This window comes from Solanum stenotomum, chromosome 12, assembly GCF_019186545.1.
Source record: "Solanum stenotomum isolate F172 chromosome 12, ASM1918654v1, whole genome shotgun sequence".
Classification (NCBI taxonomy): domain Eukaryota; kingdom Viridiplantae; phylum Streptophyta; class Magnoliopsida; order Solanales; family Solanaceae; genus Solanum; species Solanum stenotomum.
In genome coordinates this window covers 50,308,761-50,334,826 of record NC_064293.1, presented here as the reverse complement: position 1 = coordinate 50,334,826, position 26,066 = coordinate 50,308,761, and the positions used below count along the sequence as shown (strand labels likewise).

Below are 26,066 nucleotides of genomic sequence, written 5' to 3'. Positions count from 1 at the left end.
GCGCAAGAGATTTTTGAGATGGAGTGAAGAAGATGACAGGTAAATGGGTGTGGGGTGGAGTTGTTTCTTTTTCTTGATTAAGAGCTTATTTTTGTTTTTTTTTTATAGTTATTTAGTTAATGTATGTAGGTGTGAAAAAAATAACAAATTATCTAAAAAAATGAAATAGGAACTTATTCACGCGCTCCACAGCAGTGAGGTACACTTATTTTGCCATGTAAGTACTTTGTTTAATAGATATACATTTTGAACAATTTAAGTGTTCAATAAATACAAATCCTAATTAAAGCGTGTAAGTAAATTATGCGAATAACTTTAAAAAACTATCTATGACTTAAGCCTTAAATAAATGTACTAAATATTGGGAATGCGTTTTCTAGTCCAGTGGGTATAAATAAAGGAAGGCGGGCATACATTTTGGTGAGTGGAGGCTAAAACCCGAAAAGATCAACCCAACCAACCCCCTTTGTCTAATCTAATCTCCCAGGAGGAATTTCATGTCCATCTCGCCCTCCCATAGCGACAATCATACAGCTTCCTCTTCTTCTTCTCCAAACCCTAACTCTAATCATGGATCCAAATCCAAACAACAGCAGCAGCAACCCGACAACTTCTCAGGTTTCCATCCCTTATACCCTAATTCAGCGATGTCCTTTTGTCTCGCCTTATTTATTTTAGTTTCGTCTCATGCTTTTTTCTTTTTTCTCAGGAAACATGGCTACCACTGCATCTACTTCTGGTGGATCCTCCAAAAAGGTAAATTTTGTGTTGTAACTTCTCTTCTCTTAATAAACCAATTTACTAATGCAGCTCTGCTCTTAACAATATATTGCAGGTGAACTACTCCGGTAGCAGTCGAGAAAGTTCACGACATCATAACAGTGATAGAATCTCACTGCACGGACAAAGAAAATCAGCTAGGACCAATGATCCTTCCAGCGGAAGAGACCAGTTTGGCTCCAACAGTCCCCAAGGAGTTGTTACCCGCTCAGCTCCAAGAAGAACCCAGATGGTTAGTGGAAACCACTTGCTCAATTTTCAGTATGATCCCATTTCTCGTCCACAATCTAGGTTGCCTCCTCCTTGGAGATACGTCAAGAGGAAGCCTTACAACAAAGACTTGTTTCTTCAAGCAAATTACAAGTTTGTTCTGTTGGATTCAGGCAATTACACTCCTGACTCGATGGATCCAGACAAAATGTTACACTGGGAGGATATTCTTTGTGTAAGATATTCCACTCCATTTCATGTGCAATGCCCCATATGCTTAGAGGATCCTCTTTGTCCTCAGATAACTTCGTGTGGTCATATCTTCTGTTTTCCCTGTGTTATGCAATATTTTATGATCTCCGAAGAAGATGACCATAAAGATGATTTCAAGAAGAAATGCCCTTTGTGTTTTATGATGATATCTTCACAGGATTTGTACACCATTCAAATTGAGAACGTTAAACAACATCGTGTCAGTGATGTTATTGAATTTTTCCTCTTAACCCGTCACAAGGATTCATTTACTTTATCTTTGAAAAATAATGATGGCATTGTTGGTGGAAAGGAGGTTCAAAAGTTGTTTTCTAAATTCATATTTACGTCCGATGTTGACCTTTCTGTTCGAGAGGCAATGTCTGATCTTGATAGTTGGTTAGCTAGAGCAGACTCAGGCTTAGTTGATGACTTGGAGAAACTTCCCTTTGTCTGTGCTGCAATGGAACAATTGGAGCAGAGGAAGGCGTACTGGAATAGGCAACATATTACTGTTCAAAATAGCAAATCTGACACAGATAATCGTTTGGAGAAGTGCTCTTATAGTTCTCAGCCAACAGAAAGTGTTCAGGCCCATTCTGCTGGACAATCTACTCATGTAATGCCATCCAGTAATCCAACTGATAAGCTAATATTGCAGGATAAGGCAACTCTCAATAAGGTAGTGAGGGACTCTCAGCTTATTCAAGCTGCAGATGTTGAATCAATTGTAGAACGTGTTGGATCTTCATTGTTCCTATATGGCAATGACAAGAGCCTACAGAAAGACACAAGTGGCATTACTGATAGAGAAGAGATCAGTTCCTACAGTTTCTACCAGGTGAATTCATATGATTATGTTGTTTTTTCTTACCAAGTATCTGTGTATTACATTTAGATGCATGTGTACCATTTAGAAAATGGACATTGGGCCTCACTCACCACAAATGCTAGCTTATGTGGTGAGGATTACCCAGAGATATTCAAGGAGACCACAAACCCATTTCTTCAACCAATGTGAGGCACTTAACATCCTCTCCTCTCCTCCGGTCCTCCCATGTATGTCAAGGATTGGACATTTGGAGAGTAGACAACATAACATGGTAGCCTGTATTGAGTACCAAAGAATAGGGATGCGTCTAACTCTGATGCCTCACCAAGAAAATGGACCTTAAGCTTAACTCATTCTAGAAATTAGCTTATGAGGTGATTAGACCTTATAAGACAACAATAACCTATTTCTACAGCAAATGTGGAAATACTTAACAACAAAAGTACTAAGATCACTTGTGCTTGACAAGTACCCAAGAAATAGCCGAAGTGCACACACCAAGCTGGTAGGACACCATCATTAGCTAGTGATTTCTTCTGCTCTTTTTTCCAACAATAATGGACAAAAGATAACTATTTTCTTATAACAATGGTGCCATGTCCAGTTTGATGTGCACTATTTTACCTGGTTCCTGCCAAGCACATAAGCATATGTACTAGGTAACTGAGCCCACCAAGGATGTCCAGCTTGCTGTGCACTATTTTACCAGGTTCCTGCCAAATCTAAGTACTAGGTAGGTATGCCCAGTGTTTTCAAGCATTCAACTCGTTGCTGGTGAGTGGGATGACTGAGCAAGTTTCAGGCTTTATTGTACTTTATATGTGATTGTTTTATTTTGCTGAATCCACCCTCTCGACTTTCATGAATATGTTCTTCAGTGGGTTTTATGCTGCTGAGCAAAAACTATTCATGAATATAGATTATTTCCCTTACTTAAATACATCGGGCAAAGTTGGGTAAAACCATTTTCCACAAAGAAAGTTCCATTCTTAGTTTTGTGTGCTATTAGATTTTTTGATATATCAACACAAGTAGTTGATAGAATTGTACATTATAGCTCCTAGTGATGGGATTTCATTCAAAGTAAGGGGAAGCCCATGTACGCAAGATGTACCATATAAAGATACTCCCTCTGTCCCAATTTATGTGCTTACTTTCCTTTTAATCAGTTTCAGAAAGAATGACACATTTTTATATTAAGTAACAATTTAGCTATAAAATGTCTATTTTACCCTTACTGAAATGATTTACAGCCACAAATTTCTATCATTCATTTTGGACCACAAGTTTTAAAAGTCTTCCTTTCTTTCTTAAACTCCGTGCCGAGTCAAACTACCTCACATAAAATGGGATGGAGGGAGTATTATTTTCCATGAAGGTCATCTGATCTTTCCTAGAAACAAAAAGAGGCTGAAAAGAGCGACAATCTTTTTCATTTGTGAATGTGCATAATTGACACCTTCAAATGCTCTCTTGCGCCTCTCCTTTTTTTTTTTTTTGAGAATTAGTACTGTTGTGTTCTTCAGCATTAAGTAATGTTGGCCACCTCCAAAAAGTTACAAGGTAGTAAGGTTATACTTTCAAGCTTTATAGAGTACCTAAGAAATTTATCATCTCATCTACTTCTTCTATACAACTTCCTTTACACCAAGAAAAAAAAAGACACTAATAGTTCCATTTCATATCATGAATGGACTTGATCTTGTCTTCAAAACATCTTCCATTCCTTTCCTTTCATACTGTCCACCACATGCATGAGGGTATTATCCTCCTCCATTTATTCTGACTCTTGCGACCCCCTCTTCTCATCCAGTAGGTCATCAAATCTGCATTATGTTCAAGCATTGTCCATTCCGTCTTTGTAAGACTGAGGATCAGGTCCACGGTTGTGTAGTGAACTTGCAATGCAAAAAAAGATGGTTGTTTGTCTCTCTAGTTTCATTGCACAAAAAACATCTTGTCACTACTACTCTCTCCTTCTTTTGTAGAACCTCACGTGTAAGGCATGCTCTCTTCACCACTAATTATGTGAAACATTCAATCTTGGTGGGAGCCATGCTTTTCCGGATGTTCTTTCAGATATTTGAGGATTCTCCTTGCATCACATTGTTATCTTTCTTGTACATTTTATTCACAGAGAAAATGCCATCCCCGGAATGTCTCCATCTCAGTGTATCAGATTGAGCAATAGTGCTGGGGTAATTCTCCACTTCACACAAAAGAGTTGTCACCCTATCTATCTCTCAGTCATATAGATGTCTTCTAAAATTAAGATTCCACCCTTGGTTTGACCAGCTCTCAAAGATGGTTGCTTCAGGATTTCTACTAGTTATCATAAGATCAGGGAAAGTTACCTGCAAAGAGGCTTGCCCAATCCAAATATCCTTCTAGATTGAGCCTTGGTATGTTTCCCAACCCTGATACTGGAATTTTCCATGTTGTTTTGGCCATAATGATCGGATTGTCCTCCAAACCCCCACCCCATAATTGGCGTTCACCTCATTGGAGCACCATGGACTAGATTGGCCAAACTTGTGGGATATGACTTCCTTCCATAAAGTAGATTCTTCTGCACTAAATCTCCATATCCATTTCATTAGTAGTCTGTTGTTCTGTTATTCTGGATTCTCAAGTTTCTAATACCAAGACCCCCTTGATATTTACTTTGTTGCACCACCTCCCAGTTGACCAGATTATAGCCCCCTTCTTCCTTGTTGCCTTTCCATAGGAAAGCTCTCCTCAGTTTGTCTAATCTCTTGATTACACATGCAAGTATAGGGAATAGAGGCATCACATAGGTAGGAAGAGAGTCCAACACTGAATTGATTAGTGCGACCCTTCCTCCTAGTGAAAGGTACCGCGCTTTCCATTTAGCCAACCTCTTCTCAGCTTTCTCCAGAATGGTGTCCCAAATTTCCAAATCCCCATGTTTCTTGTCTAAAGGCATCCCTAGGTACACTATGGGCAAAAAACCCACACCACACCCAAGAATGCTAGCAAAGGTCTGAATGTTACACTTTTTTGACAGGATATATATTGCTCTTCCTCCAGTTCACTCTTAAAACCCAGATATAACTTCAAACACTACTAGCAAGACTTTAATGTAGCAAACTTGTTCCACTTTAGGTTCACAAAATAAAACAGTGTCATGTGCATATAGCAAGTGGCAAATATCCAGATCCCCTCTCCCACCTCGTCCTACATTGAACCCTCTCAACCAGTTTTTTTGTAGTGCTATCCTTATCATACTACTAAGACCTTGCATGGTTAAAATGAACAGGAAGGGGGATAGAGGGTCCCTTTGTCTGTGTCCCCTTTCAGAGTGAAAAAACCCAGTAGGTTCTCTATTTACCAGAATGGAGAACCTTACAGTTGCGATACAAAAGTTTATTCCTTTAAACCATTTGTCCCCAAAACCCATCTGTTTGAGAGTGTTTAGAAGAAAGCCCAGTTAACGTGATCATATGCTTTTTCAGTGTCCAATTTGCAAATCAGGCCAGCCACTTCCCCTCTAGATCTTGGGTCTATGCATTCAGTTGCAATGAAAGCTGCATCCATAATCTGTCTCCCTTTTATAAAAGCCATTTGGTGTTTGTTTACTAGTCTATCCATTTTTCTCTTCATTCTTTCTGTTAGAACGTTGGCAATTATCTTGTATACCCAGAGATCAAACTAATAGGCCCAAAGTCTCTTAACTCTACTGCTCCTGCCTTCTTTGGAATAAGGGCCGCAAAGGTGGCATTAAGACTCCTTTCAAACACATGGTGTTCATGAAAATATTGCAATGTTCCCATGATATCCTCCTTGACAAGCTTCCCAAATGTCTGAAAAAAATTCATTGTGAATCCATCTGGGCCTGGAGCCTTGTCAACTGCACAAGACTTGATGCTCTCCCACACTTCCTCCTCCTCAAAACCCCTCTGTAACCACTCATGATCTTCTATCGAGATCACTGTTATTCCTTGGAGTTTGAGATCAGGTCTCCTTCCTTCTGTCTCCTTGTATAGGTTCTGGTAGAATCTTTGGATTGCATTTTTAACTGCAGGCATTTCATAGATGGATTGTCCTTCTACTTCCAATGCATCTATGGAATTGCACCTTTTATGAGCATTTGCCATTCTGTAGAAGAACCTAGTGTTCTTGTCCCCATTCTTCAACCATTGAACTCTTGACCTCTGTCTCCAGGCAATTTCCTCTTCTTTTGCTATTTCTTCAAATTCCATAGCTAAATGAGTTTTCTGGACCAACTCATCATCGGTGAGGCTCCTATTCTCCTGTATTGCTTCCCTAGATTTCAACTGTTGTAGGATCATTTCTTTTTTGTGTTTCCAGTCTCACTCGTTACTTCTACTCCATCGCATTAGTTCCTTCTTAAGGAGTTTTAATTTGTTTGCCAGAGTGAAGGCAGGTTTGCCCATGTTAGGGAAGGACAACCACCATGCCTTGACCTTCTGTTTGAATCCTTCTACCTCTAGCCACCAATTTTCAAATTTGAAGTAGGTCTTCTTGTAATTCCAATCTCCATATGTTAGAAGAATAGGATTGTGATCTGATCCTATTCTAGGTAACAAAGACTGCTTGACCAGTTGGAGAGAGTCCTCCCAGTCAACTGAGTATAGGAATCTGTCAATCTTGGAGGCACTGTTGTGATTCTCCCCCCTCCTCCATGTGTATGATCTTCCAAGTATAGGAGGATCAACTAGTTCCAGGTTATTAATAGCCTCAGATAATTCAAACATTGCTCCGGATAGTCTATGTCGGTTTCCCCTCTCTCCCACAAACTTAGTGACATTGAAGTCACCACACACTCTCCAAGGGCCCTCCCAATTGTTTCTGCTAGCCTCCAGTTCACTCCACAACTCTCCTCTGATAACCCTATTACAACTTGCATATACAGCACTCAGAAGCCATGTAATATCCTGACAAACACCTGTGAATGTACATGATATCATTTGTCCAGTAGAGTCTACCATCTCCCCCACCCATTCCCTTTTATCCCACATTATCATAATCCCTCCTCTACTACCCTTGGCCTCCAACTGAACTTCTCCCACCCATCTATTAGCCCACAACTCCCTCAAAATATTGCACCTCTCCTTTTATCTTTGTTTCTAAAAGAACATAGATGTTTGCCCCCACTGGTGAATTAATTGTTTTACCAGTCTCCTCTTTTCTGCCCCATTCAAACCCCTCACATTCCATGATATAATTTTAATCTTCATTGATCACCAATTGGTGGTCTTCTCCCCTTCCTTAGTTCACTCACGGATTCACCATCCTTATAATTTACCTCAAAAATTAAATTCCTGAACTCTTTTGGAATCAATTGGTTGTTGCGGTTGTTGACTTTGGCACTTCTCTTCTTTGGTCTAGTTTTTCAAAGAGGGCCCCTGCTTCCTTTTCAAAACCATAAAAAATGGCTCGAAACTCCTTACAACAACAACAACATACCCAGTGAAATCCCACTAGGTGGGGTCTGGGGAGGGTAGAGTGTACGCAGACCTTACCACTACCTCGTGGAGGTAGAGAGGCTGTTTCCGGGAGACCCTCAAGCTCAAGTACATCAAATCTAAGTGAAAGGAGAGAAATATATAAAACATAACAACCAATACAGAAAATAGTGTAGAATCAACAAATGAGACAATAACATCAAGAAAGTAATGTGAGGAGTTTAACGCAATAAACAGCATAAGGCTAGGACTACTCCAAACGCTAACAACCCATACCCTCGCAAGGGAAGACAACACGCTAACCCTACTAACCTTCAACCTTAATACGCGACCTCCACTCCTTCCTATCTCAATAAAGGATAAGTGTTGATAGAACTCATACAACAACATATAGACAAGTACAACAAAAACTAGCAAGTCAGTTCAGTCGCTATATTACACAAGTTTCAAGTATTTACAAATTAACTGAGAACGAAAACATTTATAAAAGGAAATCATAGCTCATTTCTGGATATTTACTTTGCTAGTTCTCTGACCAAAGAAATATCAAGACCCTAAGTTTTCATGTTCCACAATGTCAATTCCTATATAGATAGCTGTAGTTTTAAGGGGGAAAAAATGAATATCCAACCAAAATGAACACGCGATTGTTGCATTCAACTACGCTATGGGTTATGCAATAATAAGATATCTTCAAGTTTCCTGCAGATATAAGAGGGGTTTTCTTCCCTTGGCTTGATGACCAAGAACTTCAAGCGCACGGGTTACTGTACAAGAATTACAACCTTAAGACGCTAGAATTTGAAGCTGGCCATGACATTATCTAACTTAGATGCTTGCATTACATCCTAAATATCTAGAATAGACAAACTGCTTCAAACCTCTTGATACCTAGAATCTACAACCAAAAACTAGTCATTTAAACCCTTTAAATTCCTCCCCTCACACATTTATCAAACTTCTGTCTTCTTATACAAATTGTCAAAGCTTGCTTGAGGTACCTTCAAACTTTAAAGCTATGGACAAACAGGCCGAGCGAGTCGCGTCGCTCGGCTGACACTTCAATTCAAGCATCAAAGAGCTAAGGAGTCCGTTTCATCACCTATAGGCTCTACCTTGAAGAGGGCACCACAAACAAAAAAGAACTACATCACTTAATATGTATTTATTTTTATTACTTTGTCATCTATCACAAGGGTGAGCTACACTCTTGTCAGGGTGTCCAATTCTACGTCGGAAAATTATACCATATATACAAGTAAAATTATAAACGAAGTAGTTAAATAACGTATTCTGGACACTCCTAACACAACAACATGTTGTAGCCCAGTGGTTTCAGCCGCCTTGAAAGAGCCAAGACACGCGAACTTAAAGTGTTCGTGTGTTCAAATTTTGATAGCAACAATTCTTTTTTTCACATTTTAAAAATTTTTGTACACTCATTTGTCCAAAAAAATCCTGGACACTCTTCCTGAAATTTCTGGCTATATATCAGCATTTTGTGCCTACAGGTATTATCCTAAATAAGATATGTATTTATAGTTTTTTCTTCATTTGCATCCTTCTTCGTTAAAGCCTCGCTTTATTTGCACTTTGCACTTAAAGCTCCAACAGATATAACTTTTTTCATGATTTGCTTTTGATGACATTGCTCTAATATTTGTTGTGTTTTTAGCCCCTTCAGGAGTAAATGTTCTGGTATTTAGCCGAAAAGTTGCTAAAGCCTAAAACATCAAAAAAGAAAGCCTCTCTCACCCTCACGCCCTCCAAAAAGGAAAAGGAAAACGAGAATGAACAAGTTACAGCTACCTTTTCTCAACAAGATCAGTTTTGTTACCAACAAGGACAATAATAACATCACTGCCCCTCTCAGTTCGAACCTCCTCAATCCACTTTGAAGTGTTTAAAAAGGACTGCCTGCCTGGAACCATCAAGAAAAAAAACAGTGTGTCACTTCAGCAAGGGATATCTCATCCAAGTAATTCATTTCCAAGCAACTATAGCCACAAGCAAGGATAAACGGGAAATCAAGTATGAACAGAAAAAACTGCACAAAATTGAAATGTGACATACTTGCAACATCATACACAATGACAGCAACAGAGGAGTCCCTAATGTAGCTGGGAATGAGACTCCTAAATCTCTCTTGACCTGCAGTATCCCTGAAAGTGTATCACGAAAAGGAAAATTTTAGCGCACATGAAAATGCGAAATGAATACTAAATCCAGCATCAAATGACCAAACAAGAAGCCAGGCAACAGTGAAATGTTTTCCTAATAAGTGAAAACAAAAGAAAATCTTATTGCTATGAACTGGTTTGAGAAGAATGTTTTTGTCAGGCCAGGGCATTTTCATAGTATGGCTAGAAGTTCGATAGTTACTATAAATCCAATTGNTATATTCTTGCCTTGAGAGAAATGCCAATCTTCAGAAAATCTTATCAGAGACAATCGACATCTCCAGCATAAATATGTTAGGCACATGTTAGGTCAGAAATAAGACTCGCACTTGCAACACCGTTGCTCAAAACAGACATAGAATGACAACATATGGCTCGAAACTCCTTGCTCAGTTTAATTATGTTCACCCAAGATCTTGCATCAGACTTCAACCCGTTAATGCACTCACTTGAATCAGCTGATTTGTGTACCTTCCCCTGTATTTTTTTTTTTGATGAAGTAAGTAGATTCATTTCAAGGCATCAAGAAGACGCAAGCTTTACAAGGATAGATCAGTTAAGCACACAAAAAAAAGGATTTGTAGCCTCTTTCTAAGCTATAGAGCTAACAAAATCCAAGAAGAGTTCTAAATTATTAACAGGGGTTAGTTTGGACCAACTAAAAAGGCTAACTAGACATCTGCCTCGCAAAAGATTTCTTTTTTTTGAAATTTTTTTAAAAAAAAAAGAAAAAAAAAAGAAATCTTTTGCGAGGCAGATGTCTAGTAAAAGATTTCTTTTTTTTTTTTTAAAAAAGCAACAAAACATCTTTTGTTCCTCTCTGTCCATAAACACCAAAAGATAACACCAGGGATCATCATCGACATACTCTTGATGGCTTTCTCAACATCCCGTGAACTCCAACTTTCAAGAGCATCCCTAACAGAGAAAGGCATGACCCAGGAAAGACCAAAAAAGCAACAAAACATATTCCAGAGGTCTGAGGCAGCTGGGCAGTGCAGTAGCAAGTGGTTGACAGTTTCTGTGTGCTTGTGGCAGAAATAGCATCGGTTAGCAAGCTGGAGTTTCCTTTTGGAGAGATTATCCTGTGTGAGGCATGAGTTATGCAGTGCAGTCCAACAGAAACAAATCACTTTAGTAGGTAGTTTTGTCTTCCATATATGCTTCCATGGCCATTTGTCAATCATTGAGTTCCTTGAGCATAAGCTGTGATACCCTTCCTTGACTGTGTAGTGACCTTTTCTTGAGTTACCCCATTTCAATCTATCAGGCTCTTGGGGTGAAAAGGAGCAAGGCTGCAATTTGGCAAAGAGGGCAAATATGTCATTAAGTTCCCAGTCATTTAGGTTTCTCCTGAACCTTAGGTCCCAAATGTCGTTTGATCTGTTGGATGCTATGGTAGAATTTGGTTCCGCTGCAATGAGGTGCAAACTTGGAAATTCCTCACCCAAAGTTGTGTCTCCCAACCATATATCCTTCCAAAATTTGATGTGAGATCCATTGCCAACTCTAAATGTGACGTTCCCAGCAAAATCTGGCCAAAGTTTACTGATGCTTTTCCATAGACCAACTCCATATGCATCTGCTGAGACATTTGTGGACCAGTGAGTAAGCTCACCATGTTTAGCTTTGATCACCTCTTTCCACAATCCAATGTCTTCAGTTCCGTACCTCCATAACCATTTCATCATCATGCTTTTATTGTGAGCTGCAAGATCTTTGATACCCAAACCCCCTTGAAATTTAGGTTGTGTCACTTTTGCCCATTTAACCAAGTGAAACTTATGATCCTTGTTGTTGCCTTCCCATAAAAAATTCCTTCTCATTCTATCGAGCTTTTCGAGAACTTTTGCGGGAATAGGAAAGAGGGACATATGATATGTAGGGATGCTGTCCATTACACTATTAATCAATGTAACTCTTCCTCCAAAAGAAAGATACTGCATTTCCCATGTTGCTAGTCTTTTTTCAAACTTCTCAATTATTCCCGACCATATCTCGTTAGCCTTGAAATTTGCACCTAAAGGCAGCCCAAGATAAGTTGTTGGAAAGGACCCTATGTTGCAGCACATGATACCAGCTAGCTCTACCAGATTCTGCACTGAGTTTACTGGATAGATCGTGCTTTTTGACATATTTGTGTGTAGTCCAGAGACAGCTTCAAAGATGTGTAAAATCAAGTTTAGCTTAATAACTTGTGATCTATCTGCCCCACAAAATAGCAGAGTATCATCCGCATAAAGCAGATGTGAAACTGTGACATTGTTTCCCGTGGGACTGCCTACTTTGAAACCTTCAATCCATTGTAGTTGACATGCTTTTTGGAACATCTTACTAAGGCCTTCCATAGCAAGGATGAAAAGAAAGGGAGAGAGGGGGTCTCCCTGCCTTAGCCCTTTTTGAGGAGAGAAAAAACCTACAGGCCCTCTGTTAATGAGCACAGAGTATTTTACCGTTGTCAAACTGTATTTGATCCACCTATTTCCGAATCCCATCCTTCTCAAAATTGTGAACAGATAGGCCCAATTAAGCTTGTCAAAAGCTTTCTCTATGTCAAGTTTAAACAACAACCCTGCGTCTCCTGATTTCTGCTTCCAATCCAGCACCTCATTTGCTATCAATACAGCGTCTGAGATTTGTCTACCCTTAACAAATGCATTTTGGTAGCCTGATACCAACTTCCCAATTACAGATTTAAGTCTCTTCGCAAGAATCTTTGCTGTTAACTTGTACACACTCCCAATAAGACTGATGGGTTTGTAATCTTTTAATTCTATTGACCCTTTCTTTTTAGGAATGAGGGCAATAAAGGAAGCATTATAGGACTTGACCATATGACAGTTATGGTGAAAGTGGTTTAGGGCCCCGATTACTTCATATTTAATGACCTCCCATGCCTTCTGAAAAAAGGCCATTGTGAATCCGTCAGGACCTGGAGCCTTGTCAGGTGCACAAGCCTTGATGGTAGCATGAATTTCCTCCTCTTCAAAATTTCTTTCCAGCCAATCTCTTTCATCCACGGAAATGGATGCCATATTTTCAAAGCTAACAGTGGGCCTCCAGGGTTCATTTTCAGTGTATAGTTGCTGGTAAAAACTCAAAATTTCTTCCTTGATTACAACTTTATCGTCCACAATGACTTCACCTATTTTGAGTTTATCGATGGTATTGTTCCTCCTACGACCATTGGCAACTTTCTGAAAATATTTTGTGTTCCTGTCCCCCTCTTTAAGCCACAAGCATCTTGATTTTTGCCTCCAAGATACCTCTTCAATTTTTGCTAGCTTTTGCAATTCCAACTTGAGACATAGAACTTTGGATTTCTCTTCTGGAGTTTGTGCTCTATTCTCTGAAGCATGTTCAATAGCAGCTAATTCTTCCAGTGCCCTGTTTCTATTAGTGTCAATTTTGCCAAAGACCTCTCTATTCCAATTTGAGATATCTTTCTTCAAGTATCTGAGCTTCTGGTATAAAATAAAATCTGGTGTCCCATTAACAGAGTAACTTTGCCACCATATTTTGACCTTCTCCAAGAAGCCTTCTTCCTCTAGCCACATATTTTCGAACTTGAAGTAAGATGGATTAGACTCCCAATCCCCACATTTCAAGAGTATAGGCCTGTGATCGGAGACAACACTAGGGAGTGCTAATTGATTGATTGCGTTAAAACAGTCATTCCATTCTGGGGATATCAGGAACCGATCAATTCTTGATGCTTGAATTGGATCGTCTCCTCTAGTCCAGGTATAGAATGCCCCCTGCAAAGACAAATCCATGAGGCCAAGGTCCGAGATGGTGTCATTGAAGCTACTCATAGCCTTGGACCTTCTTATGCAATTGTATCTCTCACTTTCAAAACGACACACATTGAAGTCGCCTCCTATGACCCAACTGTCATCCCACAGTCCTCTTATTGCTGCAAGCTCATACCAAAGATCTTCTCTTTCAATGTTTGTATGAGGCCCATAAACTCCAGTGAAACACCATCGGAAATTTTCCTGCACACTTTCCATCATACATGAAACTGTATAGATCCCCTGATGTGTGCTAACATTTACCCAGTTCCTCTTGTCCCATAGAATGATGATGCCTCCCCTTGTACCATTTGCTTTTAATTCTGCCCAGCTGGCCCATCTGTTTCCCCATAATTGCCCAGTGATCAAGCTCGACCATTCCTCTAGTTTGGTTTCCTGCAAACATATTACATCAGGATTCCACACCCTCTTGTCGCCATTATGTTGTATCAGGTCACAAAGAAGCATCTTTAGTTCATCATTCCAACTCAAAATTTTTACTTTCATCCAGAGAAGGCTTTGTATTTCCAACCCCTAACCCTCTTGTCGCCATTATGTTGTATCAGGTCACAAAGAAGCATCTTTAGTTCATTCTCTCCCTTCTTCTTCCTTTTTGGGTTGTCCTGCCCCTGAATTGCCTTTTTTTGTTGTAATTGCAGTTGTCTCCGTTGTTCCATTCTAAGCACCATATCTAGGAGTTCGTGTTCAAATCCAACAACATTTACCCCGAAGGCCTTGCAAGCTTTCACCATCACAAGCTTGGTCCATTTGGAAGTTTCAATGACTGTAGGGGTGAGATTGCCTTCATCGCTACATGATAGAGATGAAGAGTCACAGAAATTCTGGGAAGAGTAGTGTGAATCTGATGCGCTTGCCAAGATTAATTGATTATTCTGAGGAGAAATTCGTGGTGCCTTAGGGATTCGGATCTTTTCACTCTCATCATCTGCATCGAGTTGTTCTGACGTGTACCCTCCCAATGCTTCGCTAATTNGCCCTAGGGATTCGGATCTTTTCACTCTCATCATTTGCATCGAGTTGTTCTGACGTGTACCCTCCCAATGCTTCGCTAATTTCAGTCTCCTGGTTGAGACTTGAAATTTCTGTGGCATTTGCTAAAGGGTCAAAAGTGTTAGACACGATGAGGCTACTAGATGCAGTGCCAACATATTTATTTTGGGTCGGCCCTTTTGCTTTCCAGTATGTTTTAGTATGTTTTCTTCTTTTTGGCCCATGTTTATGATAATCCAGCGGCCCATTAACATTGTTGGCCTTTGCAATTTTACCTTTATATGTTGAGGGTCCCACTCCATCCCAGAATTTTGAATTTACTGGGAAAATCACGTGCTGACCCACCTGCCTGTCAGTAAACTTTGGCGGTGTGAGACTCGATGCTTCCCTTTTGCCATCTTTCGTCGCGTTGCTATCTCCGGCACTGCTCTTGCTATTTCCGGCCACCCAAAATTTTGCATGGGTGTCAATTAAAATCGTGACTTCAAAGTTTCGATCTCCTACTTCCAGTTTAATCTTGTTTGGAAGGACTGTCCCCAACTTCTTGACACAGATCCGAGCCCAATATAGATGATTCCTCCTTTTTGTATCTTCATCTGTATCCACAAAACCCCCACACATATTACCAATAACCTTGAAAGTGCTTTCTGACCAAGCATGTAACGGAATGCCTAAGGCCTTAACCCATTGAAATTCTGAGATCGGTGCATCAATTTCAGTTCCGGCCTCCGGCGACCACCACTTGAGAGTCAATTTTCTACCATTCCAAAACCATTCTCCTGCCATAATCCGCGCTGCCTCCTGTCGTGAAGGCATTTCGAATAGAAACTGATTGTGTGAGAGAGGAGTGATTTTCAGACCCGCCGTGATTTTCCACCTGTTTAAGAACCACTTCTGGATGATTCGGTGTTGGGACTTGAGTGGAAAGGATCGTTGAATATTCCAATTAAGCATTGTGAGAGGAATTTGGAACTATCCAGTTCTGCTGCGTGACTGATTTTGATGGAGTTTTGAACTTCAGTGGCTGCGTTTTTGGTATGAACTGGCCAATCCGAAGGAGAAGCCGCCTCCCTGAATGTTCTTGCCAGTGGAATCCTAGGAGGCTTTGAAGTGCTACGCAGATGACCTAGAATTTTTTCTGCTATGTCAGCCCATCCACCATTGCAGATTATTTCCGGGATAATCACTGAAGATTTCCGGTCACCAAGCACTGCTTCAATCCTGACAAAACGACCATACATGTTGAAATTCTGTACGACTCTGTAGATGTATGCCTCTACTTTCCTCCCCCATCTCCTACAGAGACCCCCTGTTCCCCTTGATGCTTGTTTCATCGCTTCAGAGACCCATATTAAGTTATTTACATCTATTTTAATTCTGCTTGTGAATCTTCTGCTCCGCTCGATCCACAGAAACCATCGTGAATGGTCGTCGCTAATGTCTACTACCTCAAAAAAAATTTCCCCAGCAGTGAAATAGATGTTTCCGACCATGATTATCACCGGAAAGAGCCTCGGAATTAACCGGAAAATATGGGAAGACTTTTTCCATTCTACCAGTTTCAACAATCAGTTCAGTTTCTGATCTCACCATTATTGGAGTTGTGATTGCATCTGTTTCGTGGTTTGAGTCGACCCTCTATATGTGGTCCTCCTCGACCCCCTCTCTTGCAGTCATCTCCCTTGCTTCATCTTATAGTCGAAACTTGTCACAGTTCTCAACTCCTCTACAAAGCCTATAAGGGTGTTTATGTTTTCCGTGAAAGGCTCAGCTGGAAGCTTTTCCTTATATGAGTTGTTTGTCTTTAATTTGTTCTCCCCTTTCTCAGTTGAAAGAAAAGAAGGGCCACTTTCATTCAATAAAGGAGGCCCATTTTCATTTTAAATAAGAGATGGCCCAACATATGGTCTGGAATAAAAGTGGCCCAGTGGCCCTGCTCTTTTACTGCAGCCAACCACTTGTCCATTGTTTTTATTCTTTGTGTAAAGCCCCCAGTCTTCTCCATTACCCAACAGATCTTGCATTGCTATCCCTTTCCCCTTCCTCTGCAATTCCTTTCTCCACAGACATCTGACACAAGCTGTCATCCCATTTTCATGAGAACTTTTGTCCCCTCTTGGTTGTTCAACAACCCTACTTTTTTTCAACTTTTCAAATCTTGCTGGTGCCTCTACCCATATCGGTCAAGTGAACCTCCATTCCCCATCCTCAACTACAACCGAAGTCAAAATTATTTTTTGCGGTCCTTTTACTTTAATTCGAGCCCATCTCAAATGATTTTTGAGCTCTGTCTCCTCTTCCGTCTTCAACCATCCCCTACACTTCTTCCCAATTTCCTTCATAACCCCTGCTAACCAAAGTTGGAGTGGCAGACCTAAAACCCTTATCCAATACCAGTTAAAACTGGTATTGATAGGGCACGCCCCAGCTATGGGTGTCCACCAATCAAGCTTGAGTTTGCTTCCCTGCTTTCTCCCAAGAACCTTTCATGACATGCTCCGCATCCTTCACACTTTGGAACTCAAACAGGAATTGAATCCCGTTCATGTCAAAAACTTGGATGTTATGGATTCCGACCCAAGACTGGTGAGTCCATTTCCGTACATCGTTTCTTGAGGGGATTTCGTCGCACTAGGGGAAACTGCCCACTAAGCATTTTCTTAGGAGGGCGCTCATTTAATGGTCCACTTGATTGCGTGGGGGTCATTTTTTATGCTTTGTTCTGATTTTGCTTACTTCTTCCCTTCAGCTCGGGGACAACTCCTTAATGCATCCTAGCATAACAGAGTTCGTGTCAAACTAAGCATAACATTTGACAGCTTTGCAGCCTCAATTTCCTTTGTCAAGTCGAACTAAGCTTTAATGCCACAATCTCTCGTCAACAATATCACATGTTGGGAACTGTCTTACAACTGTTTATCATGTTGCCTCTCCGCGCGTTTAGTTATTATCCTTCACTTTATTCTGTGAGATATGTAATGCACAGCTTTATACATGTTTTATAGTGCCTGTTTTTTTCAGGCAGTTGATGGTCAGCACCTTATCCTCCATCCACTGAACATGAAGTGCCTTCTGCATTACTACGGTGGCTATGGTAGTCTTCCTAACAGGTTTGAAGATAATTACATTCTTACAGTAAGTTATGCTATATTTTTTCCAGTGAAAGGTGGCAAAGGGGTCTCTGTTTGTTGGTTTCAGAGAAACTGCAAAGCTGATGACCCATTGAACTCAATTTTGTTACATTTAGCTTGTTCTAAACTTGCCTGCATTTGTAAGGCGACAACTATTAGATTGAAATAATGTACTGTGTGTGGATTAAGTTATTCCTTTTGTTCCCAGTTGTTTGATAGAAGTTGCAATTCTGCCCCTATTCTTCTGTGGTTCTATTCTGTCCTTGATAGACGTCTTCTGTTTCAGATGACCCTTGGTGAGATTAGCTACAAAAATATAGCTTTATTTTGAGCACATGTGACCTCACTGGACAAAGTTTGGAGGTATAATTTGAAAAAAAACTTCTTTTGATAGATAGCTGGCAAACCAACAAACAGATCAAATCCCAATTCGACTCTCACTTTTCATCAGAGATAAGCTAGTTCAGAAAGGGATTCTGAATGAGTTGCTGTGTGAAGGGAGAGGTTTTGACGATTTCGGTAAGCAAAGAAAGGGAGGATGATGTATCTGAATCACAGGGAGAAAAATGGTGACAACAAGTTCCGGAGAGGGACAGAGATAGTGAATAGTGACTGGGAAAGGAGTAGGGTATATGCTAGGCTTAGTGTGTAGAGGAGTTTACACAGGGCTAGGGTGGGCAGGGGGCCTCAGAGGGTGCTAGAGTATGAACTATAAGGGGCACTGAGGGGAGAATTTCCGCAGCACTGGAGGAATGTTCTTTTTTGAGATAAAAATATATAATTTTTTTAAAAAACATTTCAAAAAGCAGGTGTGAACAGAGTGGCCGTCCTGGCAGTGTCAACAGTCTGTTGAATGGGTCTTCCCTTTTCTTTTCCCTCTTTCTTGGGTCGGTTATCCTTTCGCTTACTGGTTAATTATTTTGCTCCAACTTCATCCATAATATTCACCATATCTTGGCTTGTCCAATTTCACCCTTAGTCAAATTTTTAGGTTCATCTAAAGACCAAATCATTAACTGGTGAAGCCAGTGCAAGTTAGGTCAAACATTTGGGGAAAGGTGAATGTTACCGTATGTGCTTTTTGGAGGTAAGAACAGTGAGGTCTATGTTAATGTTCCTCCAGCCTTGAAAAGGGTTTCCTTGTTATATATATGCATTTTCTTAAGTCCCCTTTTTCCAAAATATGAAGTGGTGTGTATTAGTAAATCTTATCTAAGGTACATTAAAAGGAAAAAAAGGGCTTACACATGACATGAAAGGGTAGAGTTCCTCACCCTTTAAATTTCCAGCTTGAATCTCATTTCAACCCCCTTTACCTTCTCTGGCCTATTCAACAGAAGGTTAGCTAGCTTCATTTTTGGTTCTTGAACTGGGTGGGATTCAAACTGTATTTGGGTAGGGGAGAGCCATATGATTTGGACATATTCTAGAGGACCTGTAGGTGCTGGTGGTAAATAGACCAGAAGGGGTTGGTGATGGTGATTTCCTTTGGCTTTCAAAGGCCATAGGGAGGGGTGGGTTTGCTATGACAAAGGGGAAGGATGGAGTCCAGTTAACCTTTTGGATTTTGTTAGCTCCCTTTCCCTAGCTTAGTCAATATGTTGCATTGAAGCTAACATTACTTTTACTAATACTTGCATCCACTTGATGCCTATTAATGATATACTTTATTAAAAAAAAAAAAAGACATAAGGGCAAGGTTGGATAGGTGGGTGTTTAGAAAAGGCACAAAGTTGCCGCTTGCTGTGACAGTTTTCTATTTGTTTTTTTTTACTTTGAGGGGGGGAGGTGGTGAACTGTGAACTGTGCCATGTGCTGAGAGAGGGAATTGGTCTATGTGGGGAGGGACAGAGGCTAAATGGTGGTAAATACCATGCTTACCTGAAAGTGGACAATTAGCTAGAGCAGCGAGTGCTGTAGCGGAACTGATTGCAAAAGATAACATTATACCTGCCGATGTGAATGTGATTTGACCATATGCCTTTTGTTATTCCGCAACAACTTATTAGAGAAAATCTTGGCTACAGAATCAGTGGAAAGATTTTACAGATGGAGTCCGTGACGCAGTCGGAGGCCATGAGAAGGCGCTACCGCTTCCTAAGTCATTTTTCTTTGACAACAACATTTCAGGTACTTGCCATGATGCTTATTTCTGGAAGTGTGTTGACTTCACTTCATCAATGGTTTGATCACTCTAATTATTTTCACTTGTAATTTCCAGCTTTGTGAAATTGATCTCAGCAAGATAATGCCCATGGATGCACTTTCTCCGTTTATGGAGGAAATCAGAAGTAGGGAAAAACAAAGGAAGTGGCTAGCTAGGAAGGTTTGTAACCCACACTTTAATCAGAATTACAGCTGATTTTTCTTTTCTTGTGCAATTCAATGATTTAGCATCATGGGTTTATGATGTTTGGAAAAGCCCCCAGTGTGAACAGCAGAAATTGCTTAAAGATTCAAGTGCAGGATGAAGGAACTTTCTAGAGAGAAAATGTGTAGGACTCTACTTTCATTTTTGGCTTAATACACAAACAATTCCTTGAACTTACCACTAAATTTCATTTAGACACTTGAACTACGGCTTGTTCCAATTAATCACCTGAACACGTAAGTTCAAATCTTTGATTTCTTTTTTCCGCGTGCTCTCAAATGTACGTAAATAAGTTAAGCACTTAAATATGTCACCTTCTTTAATTATACGCATTAGCCTTAGTAAGCTTTAAAATCTCAGGCTTGTTCCAATTGAGGTTGATGTGTATTATTAACATAGATACATATTTACTGTGGTTAACTTAATTACCTAATAGATGTTTGAGCATACATGTAGAAGTTTCACTTTCTATTTTGAGCTTGCCAATTGAATAGAATCTCCTATGTGAGTTGGCTAGTGTTCGGAAGTATCTTGTATTCATGTCCCCTCCTCTTAGCCATAAACATCTTGATTTTGTCACCATGAGGTTTCTTCAGCTATAGCAATCTCTCCAACTCTATTTTCAGATTCAAGAACCTTGAGTTGGAATTCTGTTTTTTTTTTTTTTTTTGGATGACTGTGGTGTCCGGGCCAGCTTTCGCGCACCTCGACTAATTCCACGGGATACCTGCCACCTCCCGCCAGCAACAAGTACTAGGTAACTTTGTCCACCAAGGCTAGGGATGGGAAGAATCACCTAATTCTTTTTGTCTCCACTGAGTTAGTTGGAATTCTGTTTTCTCTTGCCTGTTCTAAAGCTGAAAGTTCATCTAGAGCCCTGCTTCTACTTGTTTTTGTAGTTGTCCTTTTTTCAAGTTCCTTAACTTCTATGTTCTAACTAAGTACAAAGTCTGGACTGCCACCCCGTTGTGTAATTCTGCCACCACTCTTCACCATATCAGTGAACCCCACTTGTTGAAGCCACGTATTTTCAAACTTGAAGTAAGATGGTGTTGAGTCCCAGTCTTCACCTTGTAGCAGAAGAGCTTTGTGGTCTGAAAATTGAAATGACGCCTGGCAGTGTCAACTGCTTGATAGCTTTCATTCCAGTATGAAATTTAAGGAACCTATCAATTCTTGAGGCTTGTAGAGTGTCATCCCCTCTTGACAAAGTGTATTATGCCCCTCGCAAGGCAAATCCATTAGCTGAAGGTCCAAAAGCGTTTCTAAGAAGCTCCTCATAGCTTGGTCCTTCTGGTACACTTTAGCCTCTCATTCTGATGATATACGAAGTTGACAGTGCACACAATTTAAAAAGGAACTTGGTTTGGATGATTCCTTTTATTGAGGAGATTTTCAAAGTTGATATTTTTCTTTTTCAGGAACGGCGTGAACAAGTTAAAGCTGAAGCCATTGGCATGAACTTAGAGCCTTTGCCTTTTAGCTTTTCAGAACCTTCTTTCATAGAACAACCTACTTTCACTAGCGATGACTTCGAAGGTACGTCAAATATTGCTATTTTATATAACAAATTTTATGCTCTCATCTTATGTGGTTTGGCATTTTAACCATCCCTGAGTAAATCCCCACCCCACCCCACCCCACCCACCCCCCATCTTTTATTAGTGGAAGATGAGGCATGCCATTACTTCTTTAATATGAAGTAATTAGTTCTATTGCAAGCATCAAGTAGATGCATAATAGTTACAAAGAAAAATAGCAAAAGGTCAGCTCTCCTTTACATTGTTAGTTAAGTGTCAGGGAGCTGACAAAGTTAAAAAATGAATCAGTGGAATCTAGAGGGGATAAATAAACCCAACTATACAAAAACATGAGGCAATTAACTTTTAAAGATTGGTAGGTAGTTGATATTCCATGAAAGCATCTTCTATTCCTTTTGTTCCAGATACTCCAAAAAATAGCTGCAGGTATCATCTTCCAGATTCTCTTGATGGTGCTATCAACTTTCCAGCAACTCCAGCTTATCAAAACATCCCTGATATTATGAGGCATGACTCATTTGAGACCAAAAAGAGTTTAAAACATACTCTATAAGTCTGCTGCTATTTGACATTGTAGAAATAGGTGATTGTGTGTTTCTGCTTCCTTCATGCTTCTGTCATTACTTGGTTGGTTATAAGACAACTATATTCCTTTAAGTACATAATCTTCATTAAGAGAGTTTACAATGCTTATCTTGTGTATACTATTGATGTGTGTGATCATCTCATCTAAAAACTTAAACTGTTAGAGAGAGGAAACATTTCTATTCATTTAACTGGTGAATTTTTTCGCACGTCACACGGATTAGAATTATCATATAATCTTTTTCTTCTGAAATGAATGAATTGAATTATTTTCGACATGAACATCTGTTCTAGTATATTTCTTGTACTCTGCTTATATCACAAATATTTTTCAAGAGATCCTCATATCAAAAGCTTCATTAAATAGTGAATGAAGTCCTTCTAAGTCTCTCCTTCCTTTACCTTTTTAGATCGACATCATTCATTCTTCCATTGACTTCCCTTCAACTCTTCTCTCCCATAAAAAAACTTTTTTATTGTTCATTATCTCTATATATTTTTTGACGGCCTCTGAATAAGGTAAGACATTACTAAGAGACATGGATTTGATCAGTTATGAAAGAAACTACTATTATGTTAATGGTCATTGGTATTGCGCTAATTAACTATTATTGCGTTACATGGGTGTAAAGCAAATTATTTTCTAAGTTATCACCTTACAAACATCAAATGATATCAAATTACTAAGCAATGTCAATAAGCCTACTAAAAAACGTACAAGAGTGAAAAATATCAATAAATACTAAGAACAGAAAACACTTGCTAAGCAAATAAATCTGAACATCATTAAATCATCATATTGAAAAAGTTAATTAACTAAATCTCAATATCGTCATATAAACCTAAAACACCCAACGTATACACAGAGAACTGAAGCTATAATCTCATGTTGATAATTCCAATCCTTAACCCTTTGCGGTGGCCCAGTGGTTTGAGCTTGGGACTTCCATGTTGGAGGTCTCAAGTTTGAAACCCCTTGCCAACGAAAGCAAGGGGTTTGCCTTCTGGGTCGAGCTCGTTGCACCAGGCTTGCCTAGTGCGGGTTACCTCTCCTATGTGGTTTGCGAGCTATTGCATAGGAGCGGGGGTTTTATCCTGTGCGCATCCAAAGGGTAGCGGCTGCGGGTTTCTCTTGTCATAAATAAAAAAAATTCCAATCCTTAATTCTTAGAGTCTCTATCTCCTCAGTTAAATTTTTCTTCCATGTCAGTTATGGTCTTAAAATCCTCTTTCAACAATTCTGAAATAAAAAAAAAAGTGTTTCAAATATTTTTGTATTTATAGTTGCTGCTGGACTCTTTTCTTCATTTTTGCTACTTGAAATTTACTATTGTTACATCTTTTCTCAACTTCTCATTTGTTGCTTCTTTTCCCATTCCTCCGCCTCTTATATGTAAGCATCACAATTATAAGTCCGATCATTGCTCCAAAGGCTGGATGTCATATCTTCTAGTTAGCTTATTGACTATTCATTTCTAAAGCTTAATTGTGTAGTAATTTCATTAACAGAGCATTAAGAGAATCAATTTTATTTCTGTCCAACATACTATTTTTGTCAAAATATGCTAGTTGGGCTTCTTTAGAGAAGGCATAGGGCTGCATTAATGTTTCTTGAATAAAAAAAATTTGTGGCCTCTAAGATAATGTGAGTTGACTGAAAAGAAACATGGAGTATGAAATGTTGGGTAGTGATAATTCAGATTTTTAGAGTTAGTGACTCTTTTTTTTAATATAGGACAGAAATGGAAAAATAGGAAAAAGGCCAAAAAAGATGACTGTATTTCTTGGCCAAAGAGGGGTTCCGCATCACTCTTCTTTTGCCTAGCTTTATAATAAATATGTGTGTGTATATATATATATATATATATATTGTCTCTTCAATACGTCCCCTCATGTGTGAGCCTGATTCAATTCATGGCGATCATGTGGAATTCACTTTTGATAAATGGGTTGCAATGAGACTTGGAATCAGGATCTCTGCCTGTTCTGCTACCATTGTCATCACTGATATCTGAGTGTGCGAACTCTTCACCTTTGGTGCCGCACTCTTGTCGACACGACGTGGGTGTGGGATCCATACCGGATATGGTCTATCGGTTTTGAGTACTTTGACCGAAATCGATATAGAAATTCGAGACAGATATAATGATTCTGAAATCAAAACAATAGGTAGGGTGAAATCATAATTTAGGCAGATGTTTCTTTTGTCATTGGAAGGTATTTGTATTAAAAAGTCAGCAATCAGAATGTGCTTTAAAGATGTCTACAGGTCAAACACTAGTAGGTGCAATGAACTCAAGAACTCTTGTATCATTTGCAATAGCCATGTTACACCGATAAAACAGTAAGAAGATGCATTTGTACTTAATAATAATTAAAGATTCAAACTTTGCTCTAAAGAAACTGTGCATTCCTTCTTTCCAACTTGTCCATAATTTAGGCAGATTTTCATAACTCTACTTTTAGATATTTAAATTAGTTTTAGTTGAATCTCTGCACCCGTATTCATACTTGGATCTGTATGAAGGATCCCGAACTCTAGATCTGCACCTGTATCGTACACTCGCACCCGAGTCCGAGCAACAGGTGGTCAGGGTGTCCAAGAAAAAAATACTGTATATACAAATAAAATGATATACAAAATGATTAAATAACATATTTTGGACACCCTCAACAGAACAAACTGTTATAGCCCAGTGGTTTCACCTCCTTGGAATGAGGACGTGCTTGTGTGTTCAAATCTCACTAGTTCTACTTTTTGGAAAGAGCTTTTGTTGTGCTATTTTTGGACACCCTTTGTGGATTCCTGGCTAAGCCACTGCCGAGCAACTTAATTTGGTACCATGTTAAGTCTATGATCATCACATCCAAAAGTTTAAGCGGTTTGAGGGAGCACATTGTTATTTGCTTAATTATGTTTCAACATATACAATCACATTTCATGGTAGTAATCCTGTGACTCAAATTATTATAGAAAATGGTTACTTTAGTAAGCTAAATTGAAGCTTGATAGTGGTGATCTTTCAGAAGTTTGACTTTTACTATTTTGCAGTTTTGACATTAAATAGTACTTCTTCATGACTGCAAAAGCCTTGCAATTTGATCTTTATTTTTGAAGTTTTTATGATATTGCTTTACGCCTTTACGTAGGTACTAACCATCTTCTCATTAGTTGAAATGATTGTTGTTGTGTTTGTATTTGTGATAAGCTTTGGGAAGTACGAGTGTAACTGTAACATCATCAAGCTCCCCTGTGCCTGGAGGCAGGCAACTGTTCTCCAATGTTGCAAGGCTTGGTTTTGCTGCTGGATGTGATCCTCCAGCGCTGAAAATGGATGAGTCTGCACGTGATTCTTCTGTTGCAGCTGGTATCTTTTTAAATCTTCTACTTGGCTATTGACATTGAGTATCTGCTATGATCCGAATAATTGTTTGTCATGTTTTCATCACAGTTTGCCGTAAACGTGTTGTTGTTTCGTTTTGCTTTATCATAACCAGTGTACTTCATTTCTCTCAGGAACGAGTCGTCCTGGAATCCTGTCCTTTGCAAATGTAACCTCCAAAGCAAAAGCTGTTGAAGGTCCCAATGCTTCTAAGACAAATGATGCAGGGAAGAGGGGGAAGAAGCCAAATCGGATCCTAATGTCAACTTCTGGTGGTAGACGTTACTGAATTTTGAAGGGATGTGATAAGGAAATCTGTCTGTATATTTAAGAGATGTTTTGCCTTTTATTAGGAACTGAGATTTGTTAGTTGTTACTCACCTATTGAGCATGGTGTTTTGGTAGCGTGTTGTGAAGTTGTTGTAGGATAAACTGTTTTCGCGTCCTACATCTTCCTTTTTTAGTTTTTACTCTCTTTCCTCCCATCCTTGCATATATGGTAAAACTAAAACGACGTTCAAATACACTTTTTTAATTGATTTCAAC

At 39.4% G+C, this 26,066-nt stretch overlaps 1 protein-coding gene and 1 long non-coding RNA gene across 2 annotated transcripts; one reads left to right on the top strand and one right to left on the bottom strand.

Annotated features, from left to right (window-relative positions):
* The first annotated feature begins 418 nt into the window (after positions 1–418).
* On the top strand, positions 419–25,891 carry LOC125846409 (uncharacterized). The gene is made up of 9 exons (XM_049525815.1): positions 419–618; positions 710–756; positions 836–2,083; positions 17,531–17,619; positions 19,668–19,770; positions 19,862–19,966; positions 21,433–21,550; positions 25,347–25,505; positions 25,655–25,891. Exons 1-9 carry the CDS (start codon positions 498–500, stop codon positions 25,807–25,809), a joined length of 2,145 nt encoding a protein of 714 aa, XP_049381772.1. The 5' UTR covers positions 419–497; the 3' UTR covers positions 25,810–25,891.
* LOC125846410 (uncharacterized) lies at positions 9,333–9,914 on the bottom strand. Its single transcript, XR_007444359.1, has 2 exons — positions 9,598–9,914; positions 9,333–9,445 (listed from the first exon to the last, which is right to left on the bottom strand). It is a non-coding gene; the product is annotated as an uncharacterized LOC125846410 (long non-coding RNA).
* Positions 25,892–26,066: the final 175 nt, after the last annotated feature.

Excerpts from the sequence above, each read along its gene's own strand:
- LOC125846409 (XM_049525815.1), top strand. The coding sequence starts at position 498 with ATGTCCATCTCGCCCTCCCATAGCGACAATCATACAGCTTCCTCTTCT. Across the intron at positions 19,771-19,861 it reads CTTTGACAACAACATTTCAG|CTTTGTGAAATTGATCTCAG; the intron begins GTACTTGCCATG and ends TGTAATTTCCAG. Across the intron at positions 19,967-21,432 it reads GGAAGTGGCTAGCTAGGAAG|GAACGGCGTGAACAAGTTAA; the intron begins GTTTGTAACCCA and ends TTTCTTTTTCAG.